Source organism: Athalia rosae, chromosome 6 (genome assembly GCF_917208135.1).
Source record: "Athalia rosae chromosome 6, iyAthRosa1.1, whole genome shotgun sequence".
NCBI lineage: Eukaryota > Metazoa > Arthropoda > Insecta > Hymenoptera > Athaliidae > Athalia > Athalia rosae.
The window spans coordinates 10,993,116-11,010,574 of NC_064031.1; the positions used below are offsets into that span (position 1 = coordinate 10,993,116).

At 43.6% G+C, this 17,459-nt stretch overlaps 1 protein-coding gene across 6 annotated transcripts in view; it reads left to right on the top strand.

The window, feature by feature from the left end:
* Positions 1 to 17,459, top strand: part of LOC105685017 (hemicentin-1) — a 131,590-nt gene that overhangs the window by 70,369 nt on the left and 43,762 nt on the right. For all 6 annotated transcript variants that reach the window (XR_007278912.1, XR_007278913.1, XM_048656857.1 and 3 more), the window contains exons 2-3: positions 5,165 to 5,354; positions 10,409 to 10,563. Coding sequence is in view for 4 of the 6 variants with exons in the window: in XM_048656857.1 (XP_048512814.1) it covers positions 5,165 to 5,354; positions 10,409 to 10,563 (345 nt within the window). In the remaining 2 variants the exon portion in view is untranslated. The remainder of the gene's footprint in view (positions 1 to 5,164; positions 5,355 to 10,408; positions 10,564 to 17,459) is intronic.

The following is a 17,459-nucleotide window of genomic DNA, read 5'->3' on the forward strand; positions in this document are numbered from 1 at the left end:
GAACAACGACAATGTTTTCGAGATGGCGAAAAAATAAGCAAAAACCTCGTTCACGTTGCCGCTTGTCTCTTTCGACACGACACAAACGAAATTTGATTGGTATATCGTGTCAAATCGGTCCATTGGTTTAACGGGAAATGAAAAATGCAACAAAAAAAAAGAATCGGTTTTAGCAACGAAAGCTCGTGTGAAGAGTTAAGCCGACAACTAGCGGGTGCTTGACTGTACGCTCAATTTTTGAATAAAACTTCATACCGAATGGGGGTATTTTTTTTGAGAGGGAGGGCTTAAAACTGGCCAGTACGAATGTAAAAAATCTGAATTTAATCTGCATGGAGATATTGATATTTTGGAAGTTTTTCGAACGGGTACAGAGAGGGTCGAGGGTTACCGGTCGGTAGAAGAGATGAGTGGAAAATTTTCTCGCTCGTCGTAGAAAATTTAACACCGCGTGGTTTCCCTCTTCAAATTCGACAAAAGTGTACACCGGTCGCGCACCGGCAGGGTGTTCGTGAAATTTGGCGAACTCGTAAATTTTCCCTCACCCCTTTTCAAAAACTAGCAGATACGTGGCAAAGGAAAGTACAAACGAGTTGCAGCAGCCTTCGCCGATATTAGCGCAAGTAGTTAAATTTGCAAGCTTCAAAAACTGGCGGATGGCCAGAGCTTGTAAAGCTCTTAGAAGACCGGCGTGGATACATCGGGGTCACCGCAAACTCCGGCCAATCTCAGCATCGCAGCTTGCATATTCAGGATATTTTATATCGCCGGAAGTTTCTTATCACCACCGAAATACTTGTGATCCTGAAATTTTGTTAAACGCCGACGTAATTTTCATCGTATACGGTGAACGTCGCTACGAATCAATTTTTGGAGAAATAACCGTCATTTCTTTCCACCGCCTTTTCGATCCGAGAGAAAAAGCAAAGCACGTAATGACCGATCGACAGTAAAGGTTGACGCGTTGCACGGTTCTGCGAATGCCAAAACTACGGGGAGAATTTCTCGACTGGTTTTCGAAGTATTTTTTTTATTTTTCCTAACAATTTCGCTCGCATTCCTCGTGAGTCTGTCATTTTATATCACTCCTTACAATAGCACCGTTACGAGTGTGTCGCGGAAAAAATTCACCAAATACATACATGGACATTTTGTGCGCTTCTTATTCCGTTAGCTCTTAACAGGAATGACGTCGACGTGGTTCGGATTCGTCTCCTTACTTTTCGTCTGTCACACTGTGCGTAAGTTTCTTTTTCTCACCTTGCGTTATAACTTGGATTCGCGGAATAGGGTGCGGAAAGAATATCTGGCGATTGAATCGAAATACTAACCGCAAATTTCTAACGGAGAGAAAGGAAAATTTTCATGGCACACTGATAACCCTATTTCACCGGTTAACGATTTTTCGGACGACACATCCATCGATTTTATTTCAATATATATAAATGCATGAGTGTGAATAAAATTTAGCATAACCGGTCACGCGTGTTGAAAAATTTCTCAAACCCGCTAAAATATTGAATGAAGATCCGCGCCAGTGGTAGTCGGGTAGTGCGAGAGTGATGCATTATTTCGCTATCGATATGATATGTGTTTCCCCATCGACATTTATACCCCTCATAAAACGAGGGTGAAATAAAAAAAAAAAAAACGAAAAAAAAAAGCCCACATTTTTATCGCATCGAAGAATCTCGCAGGACGAACTCTGTACGGATATACATATACGGAAGCAACAGAGCAGAGCACATGGTGCGATAACTGGTATTATACGTCGTAAAAACGTGAAACGAAAATATGTTCATAGTTCACCGTGAACTCGGGTATACACGTTTCGCGATCGATACGTCAAAAAAAGTAATTGTCAAAATTTCAGTTTCGAATGAATTTTTCAACGGAAATAACGCTCGCGATTATCTGCCCAGAAAAATTGCGGCAAACGGGTGAAGATTTTTCGAGAAATGACAAAAAAATAAATAAAATAATTCTTTTCATCTATTCGTAGCTGCCGGTAGTTCGTACCACGTCCTACTGCTAATTAGTAATAAACTTTACGTAGGGGTTGAGAATTGGGACCGTCGCTTGGGTCGTCGGTATAAGTCGTGAGAAAACACCATCCCCTTCCCCCCACATTCTGGCTATTTAATAACCCATGACATAATACGCCGTACAACTACCCTGGGGATAATTACTTTTCAGACGTACGTCGGGCGACCTTCGTTCCACTAATTTCACCCTCATTCTTTCTTCTATTCCCTGGAAATCATCGCTCTTCGTCAACGTTTATCCGAAGTAGAAAAAAAATAGTTTCGTCTACATCTCCGGGGCTAGTTTTCGCGGAGCGCTCGCGGAAAGTAAAAATTTAAGCGGAAGGAACCAATTTCGCGAGTGTGTCGAATTTTTGTGTATGCCGATGATATCCTCGTCCTCGTTCTCCCCTTCTTTACCGTGAGTTTTCCTCGCCGGATGGAGGTAGAGGAATTCGAGATCGACCGAGTGTTGAATTTGGAAAGTTTGACGCAAGGGCTTGTGAAATTCTTGTCACCCCCTCCCCCCCCCCCCCCCCCCGTGTAGTATCACGTGGGACGCGCGTACGGAATTACTCGCGTTTCTTACAATCCTCCTCTATGAATGTGTCAATCAATCACGTGGTAAAGCCGCGTCGCCAACGCGGCCATCCGAGGAATCCGAGCAGCCCGTTCGAACCCCCGAACGTAGCCAAAATTTTTGTATGCCGAAGGCGTATCTGGACCTTGCACCCGTTTACAGAACATTTTATTTCATTTTATACAAGGGGAAATTTCATATTACCGACCCCCCCTCCCCTCTCCCCCCCCCCCCCGCTCAATCTCCCGACACTCTCGGCACTCGCTTCGTCGACATCCGTGTGAAATGGAAATACGAGGATAAGTATGTACGTCGTACACACGTATATACAGTATACACCCCCCCGCGAACTACACGCAATAAAAACATCATACCTCGTACACACCCCTGCGAAACCGCAAGAATGAAAAATGAAAGGAGTAAATGAATAAAAAGAAATTCACCGAGAGCAAACCGAATGAATGAACGAAGAGAAGAAAAATGGAGAGTAACGAACGTTGAAAACTATTTTAATAAATAAAACTGCGAACCCATCAGATCGGAGGTTTGAATTTTTACGCGTACCCATCTATGTAACCGCGAGTAACCCATAGAGGGACGAAATGGATTCGGCGAAGCGAAACGCCGACCGATTGTGAGTCGGTATGCGATCCATGTGTGTTGCCGTAGTAGTCCTAATATATATCCAACGTAGTTGGCGGCGGACGCGGGCTGGTTGGAAAATAAAGGACACTTGTCACTGGTAATTGGGTAATTGCTTCCAGTGGCAAATCCAATCACACGTCCGAAACGCGGACGGGAACGTGAACGACGGACCTAATCGGAGTTGGCCATCGGTTTTGCCCCGCGTTGTTACGCCGCTAACAACGACGAACGTCACTTGAGACAGCTATATATCTCCCGCGTCCCCGAACCCACCTAAAAACTATGTCACGTTTTTCACCCTTTGATCAGTTTTCTCCAAGTTCCGAACCCCCTCCCCCCCCCCCCCCCCCCCTCCCCGAATCGGTCCAACTTTTTTCACCCTCTAATTTAAATCGTCCAACGATTGAACGAACGTGAATTTTTTCATTCGCCAAAGTACGATAATTAGATTTTTTTTTTTTTCGTTCACCGAGGGCGTAAAAAGTTCACGTAGCCGGGACGGTTGAACCGAAACCGAAGCGAAAGTATTTTTTAGATGAATTTTCGGGCGATAGCGTATCACGATTCCCGCAAACATTCGTCCGGATTCCATGACGTGCGATCGCGATGCGTCGCGGGATTGACATCGTACGTTTGCGGACTAATATGATCGTTGGATTTGAACTCAATCTGTACGCGGTATCCCTTGGACCGTAGGACGCGGAATAACCGACCCTCCAGGCGATTTCACTTGACATTTATCAATATTAATTCAGAATTTGCGCCGGTATGAACGCGAATCGTGCGTATGTGTCCCGTTATCCGTGAACACGAAACGTGGACGCACGGGATATTCGATCGATGGAATAAATCGATTTCGCATTGCGAATTTCGCGAAGAGAGAGAGAGAGAAAGGATTTCGACGAGGGGTCGGGAAGACCGTAGTTCGGAGTACCGCGTGCGCCTAACGGTTTTCATAATCGAGCCTTCACCTGCAGGGTGAGCCGGAGCCAGGTCATTAGATTTATAAATTTTCGACGTATCTATACCCATGTTACGGGGTGACCCGACGCGGCGTAAACGTTCCCGATGCACCGCGGGCCGCACGCGGTGTACATAATTATACCGTCGATTTCCAACCTACGTTACAACCTACGGCTACGCGCGCTTTGATCGCGACAAAAGCACCGACGATATCCCCTGCTGCCATCGTAGTTCGGGTGATTAATGTCCACTTCCTATATTTCCAGGCGTCGTAAATTCGGAAGGCGCGATGTATCTCTATGGAAGCACGATAAAATCACGACCCTGATTCCCCGCATAGCCACTCAAAATTCGTGATCCCAATAAAATACATCCCTCTACTACCTTATTTTAATTTGGCCACAACTGCATAATATTTACACTTCAATTTAGAAAAATTACTTTCATCTTACTTTATTTCACCTACACATCTCGCCGTTATTTTCTCTCACTAGTGCATATTCTTTTTTCGTCTTATCAAAAATATTTGCTCCCTCACCACGGCTGCGTGGTACGGGGTATGTTTTTTTTTTTTTTTTTTCTCGTTATATACCGACGTCATTTTAGGTTCGCAGGTGTTATTTAGGGTTGAAAGTTATATACGCGGTTATAATCGGATTTTTAATTCGCCTGGCACGTTGTACTTTCGTTTAACATTCACAGTCACGTCAATCGAATTAATTTCGAGCTGGTAGCGGCTGCGTTTAAACTCTTGGAAAATGTTTTTTTTTTTTCTGTTTTTTTTCTCTTTCGAAAATAAACAAAGATATACGTATAGAAAAAAGAAAACATAGACATGCATGGATTATGTAATCGGAGTGAAAATCACGGGAGCCGGTTGATCGGCATATTTTTTTGAGGCGATGTGATTAAATGAATAACGTTTTTTTTTTCCACATTTTTTTGATTCTAGGCAGCAGCGAGCCGTGGCTGAAGAGTGAAAAGCACGCCGAAAGGGGCTCCTCAGTTGAATTACCATGCGTATTGAAACTCCCTCAATGCGGCGGTCTTCACAGCATAAAATGGTACCGCGGAGCAATCCGTATTTTCATATTCAGCGAGGGCGTCGGATTGACCCGAGGGACAAGCGACCTGGCGATAAGGTGAGTGTATTACCGTGAACAAATTACAATAAATAAATCATCGCGTTGGCGAATCGAATGGCAAAAATTAATTATACAGCCAACGCCGTGCTATAATCGAATCGTTTCGACGAAAAACAAAAATTTCGACCAACGTCGAACGCACAGCTGACTCGCGAATATCGTCCCTGGGAGGAATAGGTTGGTGGTGCCGCGGTAACAGGTATAAAGAGAAAAATGATGGATGAGATGAAAAAGTGGACTCGGTACGATAACGCGAAATGAAAAATATGGGAGTATTCGAGTAGCGGCGTCACACATCGCAGGATTCGCGGTAGGAAGTATCGGGTCCGTGGAAAATGGAAGAGGTCCGTGGAAGAGAATGGTTTGAATATAGATGCGGGCACGGAGTGGAAAGCGGACGATCGTTCGTAAGCCGTTTTGATCCGCTAATAATTCTATCGGGTATCGAGTTTAGAGCCGACGATTAATGTGGGCATCAAATTCTACTTTTTAAAACATTATTTATACCGAAACCTCGATAGACGATGGCCCCATTACTCGAATGGGAAAACGTTCGCGGAGAAAGTCACCCCCCGTGGCAAGTTCGCTTTTAAATATAGGATGAGAAAAGTACTTTACCAAAGGATCTTGTCGCAGGCGATCCAGCTCCGTTCGATATATATCCGAAGCGGACGATTTAATCGAGAAATATTTTTCTCTTGTCTAATTTATCTCCTCCTCCTACGGCGGAGACAAAAAAAAAGTTCGAGAAAACAGACGGGGAAAAAATGCGAGGAGACTTCAACTTTCTCTGTATCTTTCGACGAGCATCTCGGGGTCCGATCGACCAGACGCGCGTGATTACTGTTTCTCGTTCGATACTTATCTCGATTTTATTCTCGTCGAGGATAAAGGTACGTACAAAAAATGACACGACGAATGAAACGAGACAGCGAAGGAGCGAAATCATCGTACGTCAACGGCGCGATAAATGACAAATGAGATCGTAAAAGTACAAACTGTATATTACGGGACGTTCCCGCGTAAGCGTCGGAGCTTTTCGCCGTGCGGAACCCCGTGGGATCAGCTTCCCTTGTAATCAAAGCGTTGGCAACTTTTACGCTGCGAACGAGAACCCCTTGGTCAGTTTGCCTAGGGGCTCTGGAAGCGGAGATCGTTGGTTCGGAGTATACCGGCAACCAACTAGAACTACCGCCGATCCTCGTTGCTCCGTTACACTCGCACGAAACCGTGGCCCAGTTTTCCTCGTCCAACACTCCCCCGCCCAGTCAGCTGCTACAGCGGTGATGAAAACGTGAAGATGAACGTGGCGAAGGTGAAGCGAGCCTTTCCAGGGTTCCGGATGACCGCGGGCTCAGCAACTTTCACGTTTTGCTAACGAGCTCCGCCACTACACTTCCTAATTCTCCGACTATACGCTACCCGCCAGCCAGCAAGCCGTTTGTCGTCCTACCTCATTCTGGAAACGTCCGGAAGGCCTAATCTGATAGCCTTAGTAAACGGAGTAACGTATTCATTCCGGAACGAACATGATATACATATACCGTAATGGCCTCACCGAAGCAGCTCTCGAAAGATCCGCTTCGTTCGGAACCGAAGAAGCTGAACACAATTGAAAACCGGTCAAGTGGGCTTGGAGGGTGGTGGGTGAAAATTGCATCGAGTATAAAATTTAACGGGTGCCAAAAATTTGTGCTCTTCTCTTCCGAGCCGTAGGCGGAAAAGGTGAGGATAAAACTGAAACGAAAATCGGCGAGCTGCCGGCAGCGATGAAATAAACTGTTCGACGATTACAACGGTCATTCGTTTGCCTTTTATGGACAAAGCTGGTGAAGTATAAGTCTTGTTAAGGGACTAAACTCCTTGCGGAAGAAACTTTCAACGTCGAAAGTTTTCCCTGTTCCCGAGCTACCCTCCGCTGCACGTCACTACTTTTCATTCATTTATTTTTTCTACCATTCGTCTTTTCTCAACAATTTCACAGTTTTTAAGAGCTCCCGCCCAAGCTGTATCTACAGCATTTTCCAACTGACACATGTACACAACCGACTTTCGTTCTGCACAGTTAACTTCGTCGCAAGCTAAGAATTTCCACGTTATTAATTGTTTTCCAAGTAATTATAAGACGTAATCAAAATTGCCGATAGTGTGCGAAGTTGAAAGGCAGACGAACAACAACGGTTGAAAAAAAATAAAAGGGAGTGAAAAATTTTCGCACCCAAGACCGAAAGCTTCGACGATAGAGTTGGCGACCCGAAGGAAACCGGGCTGCGCGATACCGTCTTCGCATTCCCCCCGAAACTCCGGGTAAACCACCGATCCAAATACGATTTTTGTCACCCTCTTGACCCATAAATGGCTCGGTCGCGAGGGTCGACCCGAAGATAATCTCCGCTCGCGTCCGTCGGGCGCATCGGCAGTCATTACGATGTTATCGGAAGTTGAGGAGTCACCCTCGTGTCGTGAAAACGAGAAACGAGGAGCAGAAGGAGCGGTGGAGTAAATAATAGGGAATCGAAGACAGACGAGAAACGAAAAAAGGGATGAAAATTGATCCCTCCTAAGATTCCGCTGGCTCTTATTTCGCGTCCGACATCGCGGGATTTTAAACAGTAAATTTCCCGGATACGGTGTCCTCTTACAGAACGCCGAACGTCGGCGAACTTGCGGCGTAATTTCGTCACCCAGGAGTCCCGACTATCGGCCGTTCGATGCAACGAAATTTCATTACCATGATTTTTATACCCATGAGGCTTCGAATAGTTAAGGTAGATGTTGAGGAGCTGAGCTGACACAAACAATTAGTCTCACGCTCAACTGCTAACGATTGTAAATGTATTCATTTTATTCATGAATACTGATTGCACGAGATACTTAGCCTAATTTCCGCAACCTCCTGCATTAATTCGGCTAACAAATCGCCTCGACAGCAACTCGATACATCAACCAAGCAACCAGCAGCCCCCCGCCGTCCCACCTCTTTGCATAGAAGCGAATCTAACGCGGGACAAAACTCCGCCTACCCTCGGCTTCTCTTCATCTCGGAATTTTACCCCTCTGGAAATATTATACCGACAGCGAACGGGTATAGTGATCCGCGGTCCAACGGCGAAATCAAATGTGAGGACAAGCGAAACGGTGGGACGTTGAAGCGATGCCTGGCTGTATCTCAGGGAGCGAAAAGTGGGAAGGAAAATCGAGAGGAAAAAATCGTTTCAACTGCAGGGGGTTGTATTAGGCAACTGTCGCTGCTTCATCGTTTGGAATAGTTCGTCTTCCAAATAACCAAGAACAAAAAGGACAATGAGCTCGACTGTCCCGTGTATTTCGTTCTTCAATTTAATTGAAATTCTTCATAAACCGTATGCGGAAGTAAACGCCGAAAGAATTTGAGAAAAAAAAAAAAAAGAAGGGAGAAAAAAATACCCCGAATAAGACACGCGATCCCCGCTTTGCGCTTCGGAATATTTTTTTTTCCCCCGCGGTGTTTCGTGAAAATTCTTACACCCCGTTCGTTGTTAAATTTTTTGTCCGGAATTTTTATCCAGAATATCGAACGGATGTACAAGTTGGGCCACAGGTAGCCGAGGTCTTTTTCAATGATAATGATAATATTCCGGGAAGCATGTGAACATGCGTATAATACGAAGGCGCGATAAAGTTATCGTGGGAATATCGAATTTCATCAAGAGGGTGCAGTATTACGGTACTCGGGGGGGTGGTATCCTTGCGGTCATAACCTGGGCTGCCCGGCAGTGGTTGCTGCGGTCTACTCTATGGTCTGCTCGGAATTTAGCGAACGAGGAAATCGCCGTGGGCATTGCCAATTCAAGACTTTCGAACTCCCAAGTTTCGAATCGCACAGCGCCCCCGAGCCAAGGATAATAGACGCCCGCTATCTGACCTCACCTGGCTTTTATCCTCACCCCGCTCGTGCGGGAAGTCCTTTATACCGACACGTACGAGTTACTCCCTTCCCCATACATGTCAATACATAAATATATATATATATATGTAGATACGCCGGCATTATTCCTGTCATGATTGAATTACTTATCGGCTTCGATATCAAGATCCGTGACAGAGAACGTAATCATTTTTCATAGCGAAATATCGAGGGGTGGTTTTTGTACCGCTTGTACGATGTATCAACGACAGGGGGATAATATCCGGTCTGGGAATTCGCCGTGAGAAAGTAGGAAAGAAAGAAATAAAGAAAGAAGGAAGGAGGAACCCTCCGGCTACAGGAGATTCTGCATTCTTTTAACTTGTCCGAGCAAAATATAAAGACACAAAGAGAGAGAGAGAAAAAAAAAACCGAAGAAACGAAAAGGAGGAAAAAAGGAGAGAAAGAAATAAGAAATACAGAGCTTTGTATATATGAAAGTCAAGAAGGAGGAGGGAAAAGTAGGCAATATCTATCCGTTCGAGATATCGCTTTCTTGGTTTTCACATCTGGCGTTCGTTTCCACGGACTTTTGTTTGAGCGCACAATCTGAAAATATAAAACGAGCGTACATTCGCGAACGGTATGTACATATTTTTACGGCGGGTCTTCGATACCCCGACATCCCTTACGACGACGTACGCCCCGCGTACCGACGTCTTGTGTACCGCCGAGTTTTCTATCGTCCTCGCTCCCAGTATCCACGTATTCCAGTAATAATAACGACGGAATATATCACGGATATAATCTCCACGTAAAATTCCACGAGAATTTTGACGATTTTTATCAGCGGGACGGAGACTGTATAGATTCTACGGAATATCTATCAATCGCCCGTACCCAAGCGAACTACACGTTACCCCGCGAATGGCACGTAACCGAATAACTCGCGACCTTTTTTCCTCCCAGAGGAATTAGCTAGCGAGGAATGAGACATTTGCGATAAACGTGACGTCGCGTCATTGAGGAAATAAGTGAGCGCGAAAAAAAAAAAATAAAATAAAAAATAAAGAAAGAAATGATTCGTCAAACTGACTATCGTAGAGAGGGAGAAGATATTTTCGAAAAACTTGTGTCACATGCATTTCTTTTCGCCTGTTCGCAGATCGAATATGTCGTACGAGACCAACGCGACGAAGAGTTTTTTAAAAATCCCAGACCTGAAACTGGAGGACGAGGGTCTGTACAAATGCGAGGCGACTTACCTGGCGGTTAACAGAGAATGTAACAACGTCCAACACATTACACTGACAGTAACAGGTGAGTTTTAATTTTTTCGTCGAGATAATGTAATAACGCGCGCAACGGTGTCTCGCGACGTCCTCGTAAAGTCTTAATTAATTAGCGCGCTGAATCTGGACGCTTCTCCTCGTCCACGGAAAGTGACCGGAGCCTTCATTACGTACGACGTTGTTCACGTATTGCGGTGAACTAGCCACTTTGAATAGGTGGTACAAGTTTCGTCCAACTGTACACGTGATGCATTCGTACGTAAATTTAGCGACTCCGCGTCCGCTTTTATTTCGCCAATTTCATCGAGTCGAGGTTAAAACGCGACGTCGCCGCGGCGAAGACAATTCCGGTGTGATAAATTAAAATGCTATGAAAAGTCCCGGCGCGTACCACCCGCAAACCTGTTCCTATGGTTTTTGGTCGTTGCCAATTCGACGAATTAAGTGAACTTAATTGAGGGTTGATTACTCGAATTGGTAAAGTGGCGTAGCCCGACGGTACAGTTGGGGAGAAAACCGGGCAGAATTACAAAACGCGATTGCCGTGAAACTCAAACGGTATTGAAGCATAATGGCGGACGACAGTTCGTAACGGTAAAAAAACGGTGTTACAAAATTTGCTTTTCTCCGTGACGTCACCCTTTTTCATCTCTACGGTCTACCGCATACCGCAGAGTGGTTCAAATATTTTTTCGAAATGACGGAAAAACTAGTGAACTGGATATGTGAGGTGGGCACTCGGTAGCCGGATGTGTGATTTTCATTGATATCCGGACGTGGTCGTACGGCCGCTGAGAACGCATACTTTTACTCGGTGTAAAATCCCGCGATTTGATGAAAAATTTTTCAGCGCTTTTTGGTTTGATTATTATACACCGAGTGCCCGGAGAATCCCTATTGTCGGTTGGTCTCCTTGAAGGCGAGTGGCGCGCGCTGCGGGACACTTTGGAAGAGGTTCAAGTTTGGAAGTTTTGAGATGAAGATTTATGGCCGTTCCAGCTACTTGATTTTCAAGATAATTTTATTAAAACGTCACCGTATGTTCTCTGAGCGGAGTAATATCGCCTCGGTTTTACAAAAATTTTCCTCCGGTATGCGCTGCATCATAACTTTTCCACCCTTATCCTCAACGGCTTAAAAAGAAATCAACCGAAATTGAACCGGTTGATGAAAAGTAGAAAAAAAACAGAATCACGTTTATAGCTGTCCGCTGTGTATTTCAAAATTTGAGTTTAAACAAAAAAGAAGAAGAGGAACAAGTGAACGTGTGACGGAAACGGCATATCCGTGTTTCGTAGTGACCGATTTTCACGAAATTTATTCAACGACTTCTACCGAAGGATGAATCATCACGATTCCTCAATTTTCGAGCGTTATTCGCAGGTTTTTCTCAAGGATTTAAAAAATTCATTTTTCCGTTCACTTGACTTGGCCAATCTTATACGAGGACTCATCTACTGAGACGGGAGGCATTCATGCAAAAAATTCAGTCTGCAAGTTTTCATTCCTCTCCTCAGTTCGTCGCCTCGCCCGTTTCTTTTCTCTTCGTATACTTTTTATCTTCTTTTTCATCGTGCTTTTTTTCTCCTCGTCCTCTGTCTTCCCTCCCTTTTCATTTACTCTTTCTCTTTCCCCATATTTCTCATCCCCATTATTTTATATCTCTTTTTTCACCCCCTCCACTCTCTCTCTCTCTGTCCAACCCCCTTTCTCTACGCCGTCACAGAAACGGCTCGACGAAAATGTTCTCCAATATCTGAAAAAGCTACCGTTCGACTTCGTCATGATTCGCTTTCTCTTATTACCTTATTACATACATCGCGCCTACTATATTCAATAATTTTACAATCTCTTTATTATTTTGTCTAAAAACGATCGTTGTTCGTTAATTGCCGTACGTGTTTCACCTGTTTAATCCGAGGCTCGAGGCATGCGACGTATAAAATTCGTTGAAATGTAGAGCAACAACCCCTGTCTGTATATAAAGGTAAAATGAAACGTCAGCTTTAAAGCCGGTTCTAATAAAGTCTTATACATAGCTATACGCTATATTGTACATAGAAACGTGACGGGAGTCTGCAGGAGGTAGAAAAGGTGGTCGCGGGTAAAATGTAAAAAGTTCCCATTCTTTTTCTTTTTTGAATCACCGATACGGCAGCGCTAGCCGGGGGCTGGGGGGGGGGGGGGGGCAGTTTCGCTCAGAGGGTAGAAATGCGATGTCCATGTTCGTGTGATTTTGAAATTATTGTTCACAGCACGTGGTCTCGGTATCCTCGGTGGTCGGCGATGGTCAGGTTTTCCGCTACGCTCGCGTATGTGCGCGTTGTTCGAAACCATAAATACAACCTCCGCATAACTTTCCCTCAGCACTCGTCGCGGGGTTCTTCCCGATTTCGGTAGCATCCGATCATCTCACGTACGGGTTAACGTACGTACCTCTCTGCACTGCCGTGATTCAATTTCAGTGGGCTTACCCCCCCCCCGTCTGTCCTGTGCACACAGTCACGGGGTAATTCATACCCCATACTACGTAGTAAGCTCGTATCGGGTGTACACAAACATACGTAGGTGTGTTTGCGTGTGCGTGTGTACCTACATTAATAACTCAAAGCTCCAATTTGAGCCTATAATAATTGTTCGTGTAATTACAGTTGTTGTTGTTGGTGGTGGTCGGCAATCAAGTGCGCCAGTACGTATATTGTATTACATAAATATACTTATGCGTAAATTATTTATCTTGATAATGCTTCGGTCTAGTTTGTTAATTATTTACACAACTACGCGGGGTACGTACGTGGTATGTAAAATTAACTAACGAGACAAAAATGAGGAACGACGAGGGGCGGGAAGTTTAAGTCCTCTAATATAATTACCGTCGTCGTACCGCGCGCACCGCACTCGCGTACATTATTTTTATTTTTATTTTTTTTTTTGCAAGAATTGTTTTACCCTCATTTTTCAATTGTCTTCGCGGCACGGCACACTCGTCGGTGTACCTGTACGAGAGCAACAGGCTTTCACCTTATTTGTTTCAAATATTAAGACGTTTCTCTGAGAAATACGTCCGCGATGCGTACACGACGAATGCGTATCAAATCGAATTATCGCACGAACGTGACAGGGGTCTGATGTGATAAAAGAATGATTTTTTTATCGGCACATTATCCCGAATGAAATTTTCTGGATCACCCTTACTCGCACCGTATACCATTGGAAATGTTAATTTCGAATATGAAAGTTTCCGCGATATATGCTCATTTTATGTATGTATGTATGCAATGTATCGACGTCTTTTTATTACATGGAATTTGAATATATGTATGTAAGCACGAACCGATAACGTATTTTACTAACACCTCGCTAAGCTTCTGAGAGTAGTTACCTAACCTGACCTACGAATAAATGTGTCTGTGAAAATACAGCGGGCAGCCCCGCATCTGCGCTTCCTCTACTTTTCTTGTAAAACTTTTTAGGTTTTTTCAGTTTCGCGAAATCTGGTATTTCCCGTGTCGGAAGGGGTATATACTAAGGTATAATGGCACACGATCGTAAGTCCGATAAGAATATTTTCAGACGGAAATATATATCGGACGGAAACAAAATATTGTCCGAATACATATATAATAAAGTGGATAAAAAATTAAATTAAGGTAATTACTCAAAACTAATCTGCAAAGTTTTCTATTTCCTCAAGTTTATTCGGATTTTAATTGGTAAACGATATACAAATATACGTATACGAAAGAACGTAAAAAATTCATGTACAAATGGCGGTACATAAATATAAATGAATAAATAAATAATCGCGCTGCAGCCAGGTGTTGATTTCAAGTTTTTTATACGTGTAAGGTATTCCCTCGAACATTTCTACGGATATCTATACCGAAATATGTACGAACGTTCAATGGAAGATAATATTTATTTAAAAGATTTTTTCTCGTTAACCTTTATGAAGAAGTTTGTTCCCCCCCCCCCCCCCCCTCCCTTCTCTTCGGTTCATGCTTCTTCTTTTCGCTCTCGTATCTGAAAACCCCGAGTCACGGAGTCTGACAAGTCTTGAAAAGAGAGGTAAATAAGCAGCAGTGAGTAACAAATAAAGAATGAGTAAATACCCTCAAGATCTTAGGGCAGAAATTGAATTGCATTTTTTATACACAACGTCACGAGTATAAAATTTCCTCCGCGTTGCTCGTATACAAGAAAGACGGACGGGTAGAGATGACGACACTTTTTCCGGTGCCTTCGAACCGCTGTAGATGCAACGCTTACGAATATTTTCACTTGTAGCCAGCGTTAGATAAATTTATAGATGTACTTATATATGTATATCGTCCGCCTACATCGCACCGCATTTGCGAAACCGTCGGTATTGAGGTGAAAGACGAGACACAAGCGAACGACGAATTTTCAACCCTTCGCTCTCGTAGTTTGTCTGGTATAAAACATATATCTTGTGCCATTTACGTAGGAGGCAAACTTGTCGATAATGTAATTAACTACGGAGCTAATTACTCAACTTTAAATTTCCTCACCGCGTGACCGGGTAAATAAGGTGTACTGCAAAGTTTCACTTCGTATATATATATATATGAGAACGATGGTTGGTTCTGTGTACATCAAATCATAAAACAAATAAATCAAGGAACTTTGTTCTTCTTCATAGTCCTCATCTCAATTTGCAATTTTCATGCTTTCGTCTAAAAACCGATTCTGATTCGTGTGAAAAATTCATTCGCGCGTAATCGGTTGTAACGTTATCGCGTACCATTACCCGAATGTGAACTATCGTTACAGATGTAATTAGCATCGCCATTGTCGTTTGTATAGTTAGAGAATGGAATTCCGCGGAAGTTATACGGTTTAATCCGTCTCTCGATTCTCTCGGGAAACGTTGTGACTAAACGTAACACGTAATAATGCCTATCCATACATCTACTCATCTATATATCTTGCAATTAAGCGAGATTTTATAGGCAACAATTGCGACGTCTGAGCACGCACTACACCGTCGTGTGACGTCGTTTCTCCCCTTCACTGTGCAATAAATAAGACCAGGGTCTTGCCGCTATCAGATTTGATCAATCGTCGAGAATTCGTATCCATACAACCACTCGGAAGAAAGATAAATGGGGTCGATTCTTTTTTTTCGTTTTTTTTATTTTTTTTAATGGATCAAAAAATCACGTCGCGAAAATTACGTATATATATACGTAGCTACCGCCACCACCTACCGTGCAAGTGCGGAAAAAAACTCTCGACCGGGTGACCTGAAAATTTGTTATGAAGTGAAGTGAAGTGAGGTGAATTTGCGGCAGTAATAAGTGAAGTGTAATTACCGAGTGGTACAGCGCACCTCTGCGTATATATATGTGTATAAGTATCGTCTGCTAAATAGGACAAAAATTGAAGACGTCTGACCGTTTTAAAAAATTAAATTCATCATTTGGAGATGCTAATGAATGCGATCAACGAGTCTGTCTTACGAGGGATGAGAAATTTGTACCGAACATATGAAGCTCATATTCATACAATCCATGACTTCGTTATGCAAATATTTCGACACGCTAATTTTCTAATTTTCTCATATTCAATGTTTGGTTGAAAATGGAATTTCCTCTGTTTTCTCTTTGAACAAAACCGCGACGAATTAGCTTCTTAACTTCGTATTGAAATCTGACAAGCTCGGAGTGTTAAAAATTGTTCTACGAAAACGGATGCGGTGGATGATCCGAGTTCGAGTTAGGTAAGCTCACGTTAGGTTGGGTAAATCTGTAATACCACACGTCTAATTTGCACGGTTATTAATTCAAAGCGGATTTGAATGGTTGAATTAGGATTTGGTTAATTAGGAAAATAGGATTGCAGTCGGTGAAGGAAACTAGCAAACCGCGGTACGGTTGGGTATAAGGGATTCCTCGCATTGCGTCAAATTACGTACCATCTACCTGGACAAACGGGCCAATAATTTCAATTAGGGATAACGGTTAATTATGGGACTTGCGTAATGTGCTCCCAGGTATACTCTGGGAGAGAAAGACGGCGAAGGTATCCTACGTTGAACCCAAAATATATGGCTGACGTTCAGGTTCAATCCCATAAGGTAATTTACCCTACCATAGCTAAAGCCCAGTGCCCCAGTACAAACCCGATGAACTCACCTGACCTCTAGCCTCCCTATCCAAACAACCCTCGCATTGATTTACCTGCTGAAAATACCGACGATTTCCGACAAGAATCGCCAAAAACTTGTCGAAATCAACCGATTTCAATGAGAGAGATAATGTAAAAGTAAATATCTCTGTCATCTCGCCGTCTGAAAATCGATAAGACGAGAAAAGGGGATGGCATTTATTATATACATAAAGCTTCGCCTCGTGACATTTTTGACATAGATTCTGCCGTTGTCATTAATCATCTCAATAGTAACCTGCAAATTCAACCCGCGTCCATTTCTTAGAGCAGTGTCTCCGGAGTGTCATGTTGAAAAAAAGTGTCAAGAATGTTGGTGGAACATCGAACGACTCATTCGATGGATTTGAGCGTCAATCAGTCCGTTGGGAATAACGATCGACGCTCGAACACCGGATCATAAATAAAAGTTTGAAACTGATTTCTCATCCTCACTTTTCTACCCGATCAACGTTTTCTTATCTACATCAGTTACGGTCTCCGTGTCTTCGAGAGCGACGCGCCCCATCGATTCCACCGATCGGATTTTTTTCACCTGTTCAATCGTATTCGACTACAGAACGAGTCTTGCCCAAATTTTCGGAATGGGTCCGACTACCGAGTACCTTCAACCTTCCTTCCTCCGACGATTATTCGCCTTTCCAAGCTTCGACAAGACGCGTCCTATAAATGAATCCTAAAGCCCACCATACCATCGCAAATATCCGACGCATGTATATATAGGTATGTATTCGA